Here is a 4710-nt window from a genome sequence, read left to right on the forward strand (position 1 = left end):
AGCAACGGTAATAGTACAGTAACATCAAAATGGTATTCCAGCAGAAAAAAAAAAGAAAATTCATTACCGATATATACATACAGTATAAGATCAAGCACTCAAGCATTTCACCTTGAAATTATTGCACAGTAAGCCACTGTGGACTTGTCGTGGTCAACCCCCCATAAACCCCTGTATAAAAATAGATCAATTACATCAGCACACCAAACAAGTCTTTGTCGTTCTCTTTGTGTGTGTGTGTGTGTGTGTGTGTGTATAGTTGTGTGTGTGGTAGGCAAGCACTGCTGTGGCCAGCCTACTCTTGGGTTTTCAAGAAGAGAAATTGTGCGCCACAGTGTGCACCAGGGTCTGTAGCTGGGCTAAGCCTGCAGTTAATTCTTGCATGTATTTCATTATTATTTTAGGAATTCTTTAAATATACATTTCTTTTCTGTTTCCCTTCTATCTTGCCTTGCACGCACAGCCTCCAAATCCATGATCCATTTCTCTTCATCTCTTTCTTTTTCTCTCTCTCTCTCTCTCTCTCTCTCTCTCTCTTGTGTGTCCATCTGACCCACTGGCCTTTTCTCCGGGACATCAGGCAGGTCCAAACGGGAGAGGGGGGGTGTCGGGGTATTTTTGTATTTCGTTTTTATGGCATTTCTTCTCATCAGCAACGGAACCTGTTGCTTGTTTTCCATCTCCACAGAAGGTCCAAGAAGACCGGGAGACGTTTCCTCCCCCCCCCCGCCTCCAAACCCCACAATACCCCATCAGGAGAACTCATGGAGGTGCATGGGTGTGCATGGGTGTGTGTGTCTGTGTGTCTGTATGTGTGTGTGTGTGTGTGTGTGTGTGTGTGTGTGTGTGTGTGTGTGTGTGTGTGTGTGTGTGATTTCTGTGTGGTCATTGTTACTGTTGGTGTTGGTGGTGGTGGTGGTGGAGGTGGTGGTGGAGAAAGAAGAAGAAGAAGAACCAGGGGGGGGCCGGGTTGTTTTCAGACCAGGGTCTCCACCCCCATGAGTTTGGGCGTGAGGATGCGGGGCGTGATGCCGCTGTTCAGGTCCTCCTCGAACTCCAGCAGCTGGCCCATGAAGTTGAGGTTGGGGGAGATGATGGGCCGCCGCGCCTTCACAAACTTGTAGGCGTCGGTCATGGTCATCCACGTGTGCTTCATCAGGTAGGCGATGACGATGGTGGCCGAGCGCGACACGCCCGCCTGGCAGTGGATCAGCAGGCCCATCCCAGCCTGGTGTGCTTCCTCTGCAGGGGGGGGGGGGGCACAGAGAACCGTTAACGCTCTGGAGATGCTGTCTATGGAGCAGGTGTAGCGGACAAGCTGGGAAAGGTTGTGATCGTTGATGTAGAGAATGTATTAGCGTGTGTGTGATTTATTTAACTTCTATTTTTGCTTTTATTGTTATATTCATGACATGGTTAGGCATAACTAGAATGGACGTTGTTGTGTGGTGTCATTGCGCAAATGTGTTTACGCACGTTTTATTTATTTAGACAGACATTTGTTATACATATGCATATTTTTCTATATTTCTATTACTTAATTAATAATTACTATTGTGATTTTATGTTTTGGATCATTTAACTTAAAGGTATGCCTTTTCCATTTCATGTAATCTTGAGCAGAGCAGATTGTAACAGAAACTATTTCCCCAGAGACCGATAAAGTAATCATGATCTGAATATATATATATATATATATATATATATATACAGTATATGCACACACGTTACAATTCTTTCTTGATCAGTCGTTTTTTATCATAAGTCTAAATATTAGCCTTGAAGCAAGTCTTCAGGATGATGATGCTGGCTGCAGCTGCACCTCAAAGGAAGATTAAAGTACATTTAGTATTGAAACAATTTGTCTAAAATTGCTTCAACCCCACCGTGTGAGCTTCTCTTACAATACAATCAATCATGTGAAAAAACCATAACCCCCCCGTCTCTTTCACTACCAATGAACGACTACAACTCCAAATTCATTCATTTTCATTCATTCAATTATCTTCCTGTCGTTGATCCACAAGTGGATCATCTGTTTGTGAAAACAACATGACCGGGAAAAAAACGCTGTTTTGCTCACCGATGAACTCAAACGCCTCCTCAAAGTACTGGCGCAGGTTCTGCTTGTTGCTGTCGGTGGCGGGCAGCCGCTTGTAGCAGAACAGGCCGGCGTCGTAGTGGAAGAGCGGCAGGTGCGTGGTGACGTTGAGCACGAAGCCGATGTTGGCTCGCCGCAGCATGGCCAGGTCCCGCGCGTCCCGCTCGTTGCCCAGGTACAGCAGGGGCAGGATGGCAGTGAGCTCGGCGTTCTCGATGTCCGGCATGGACGGCAGCGGGCCCACGGCGTGGCCGGCCAGCGCCGCCGCCGCCACCACCCCAGGACCGCCGCCGTTGGGCCCCTCGTGGAGCCGCAGCGAGTGGTCGCAGAGGTGCTCGTGGCACTGCCTGAACGCGTGGAGGCCCCCTGCGGACGGAGCAGAGGAACGGACGCACGCGTTAGAGGAGCTGGGGCTGAGGTTGTGGAGCGTTGTCATGGAGATAGAGAGGGAAAGAGCAGAGGTGAGCAGGATTCAGAAACTAGACACACCCTGAAGAATCCCTCCCTCCCTCCCTACGTTTTTAAAGATTAATTTTTTAATTTGTATGCTTTTATTCACAAAGATAAAGTGAGTTAGACAGGGAGGTATGGGAGAGATAGAGAGAGAGGAGGACATGCAGTAAAGGACCACGGGCAGGTATCAAACCCAGGACGCTGCTGTGAGGCCTTAATGGTAGGCGCCCCCCCCCCCTCCCTACGTTTCTGCGCTGTTGAAAAGTGTTGCATTCAAGCACTTGTGCTGGAGCTATGATAACGCAGGCAAGTATGATTGACAGGCAAGATGGATTCCCAGAAGAGATTCCCTCATGGGTCAGAAAGGAGCCAGGAACAGTTTAATACGGTCAATGGCAGGAGGCAGGAGCAGTGGACCACAGCCGATATTCTCACAGAACATTTCACTGAACAGATGACGGATATCTATGGCATTTCTTCCAAATGAAACTCAAATTATGGCTCTTAAATCTTACCCACCAGCATCTTTCATATGAATTATTGCGTTTCAACATTTCAATATTGGATTTCATTTTCAATGTAGTTCAATCCATTATTCAGCAGACTCTGGTGTCCCTTTAAGACTTTCCTGTCCCGCCCTGAGTCCCCCTGGGACAGAGTGCTAAAGCTAACACTGCCGATGTTAGGGGTTCAATTCCCACAAGGGTCCAGGCGTTCTAAAAATACATGTGGTCACACTGCCCTAAGCATGTAGCGAGTGGCATATGCTGTGATATCACAGAACAACTGGCTTTCTCCAAACCCACACAGACAGGGGGCGAGAAAAACGGACCGCCTCATTTGTTTAATTAATTATTTGCCATTTAAACACATGGTTCACAACATTTGTCCAGTTGGACATGTTCCATTGTACCTCAACTTGGACAGTACATCCCTTCGACATTTGGAATTTGGTTCACAAATGTAAGATGCCATAGTGTGAACATAACAGAGATGTTTAGGACCGGTCCCTGTATGTTCACTGTTTTCAGAAGGGAGCATTGGCCTTACAGCAACTGCATAGCAAAGGTGTGCTGCTTGGCTGCCTGGACTCCAAAGCGTCACATTATACTGTGTGTCAGCCAGGTTGGAAGTTCAATCAAAAATTAACAAAACAAATACAAATTCCAGTCAGTTGGAAGTCTGGGAAATCCCTATTATTTTAAAAAAAAGTAACAATCCCAAGTGACTACAATATTCATTCAGGGGCCAACTCAACAGCAAAGCATAAACAAACTGCTTTTGCGTCCCATCTTTTGAGATGTTTATGCATTTTTCAATGACGGCATCCACTGTTTTACAATAGAAAATAGAATAACAATAAATTTACCATACAGATAAATATTTAATTATATCAATGAAAACAAATATATATGACGATACACTCGCTATGTAACATAATTATACACAACAATCCCCTGTAACATTTAGACACACACTCCCTGTCGAAGGTCCAACACAGACGGGCTCTACCGTCCTCGGTAATTTTTTCAGTTAATGAAATATATCAGGGCTACTTTGCACCTGTTGTCATCTGCCCTTCCACCTCCTTCTATTGTACTCTGCCAGGAGGCAGGTCGCTCCACCTATTGTTAACATTGTAAGTATAGCGTTGGCTGCATGCCGGTCGGCAGGTAATTGTAGGGGGGCCTGTGTGTGAGTGTCACCTTGATTGCTGGGCCAGGTAGGGATCTCCCAACTGTCAACCAAGCACACATTGTCCGACAGCACCGGCCGATAACCTAAAGCAAACAACTGGGGCTAACCGTCCAGTGATGAAGCCATGACTGTCTCTCTCTCTCTCTCCTAACATCATGCACCTCGCCGTCACGGTTATTATCGTAGGCACTTCTGTGGAGGACAGAAGCCAACCCCCCAGCCCTAGACGCTACTGGGGAAGGGGGGTGGAGGGGGATTTTCCGCTGTAAGGACTGTTCCTTTGATCAGCTGAGAGTTATGGTCTGTTAAACCTCTCTATATTTTAAGGGAATCACCTAAAACTAAAAAAAATATTTAAAAATTGTTTCACAAAAATCTTGAGCAAATAACGGAATACCATACCCGGAATAACCCTCACTACTGCCAGGCTGATGGGGTTAGCATCAGTTGGCTAGCAA

General features: G+C 46.4%; 1 protein-coding gene across 2 annotated transcripts in view; it reads right to left on the minus strand.

Annotated features, from left to right (window-relative positions):
* Nucleotides 1-735: 735 nt before the first annotated feature.
* The window catches only part of dusp10 (dual specificity phosphatase 10), a 9687-nt gene continuing 5712 nt past the window's right edge, over nucleotides 736-4710 (minus strand). For both annotated transcript variants that reach the window (XM_084483828.1, XM_084483827.1), the window contains exons 3-4: nucleotides 2084-2467; nucleotides 736-1242 (exon numbers count right to left, since the gene is read on the minus strand). In XM_084483828.1, the coding sequence (XP_084339954.1) occupies nucleotides 977-1242; nucleotides 2084-2467 (650 nt within the window). In that variant the 3' untranslated portion in view covers nucleotides 736-976. The remainder of the gene's footprint in view (nucleotides 1243-2083; nucleotides 2468-4710) is intronic.

This window comes from Micromesistius poutassou (assembly GCF_964030765.1).
Source record: "Micromesistius poutassou genome assembly, chromosome: 19".
In the NCBI taxonomy this organism is placed as follows: Eukaryota; Metazoa; Chordata; class Actinopteri; order Gadiformes; family Gadidae; genus Micromesistius; species Micromesistius poutassou.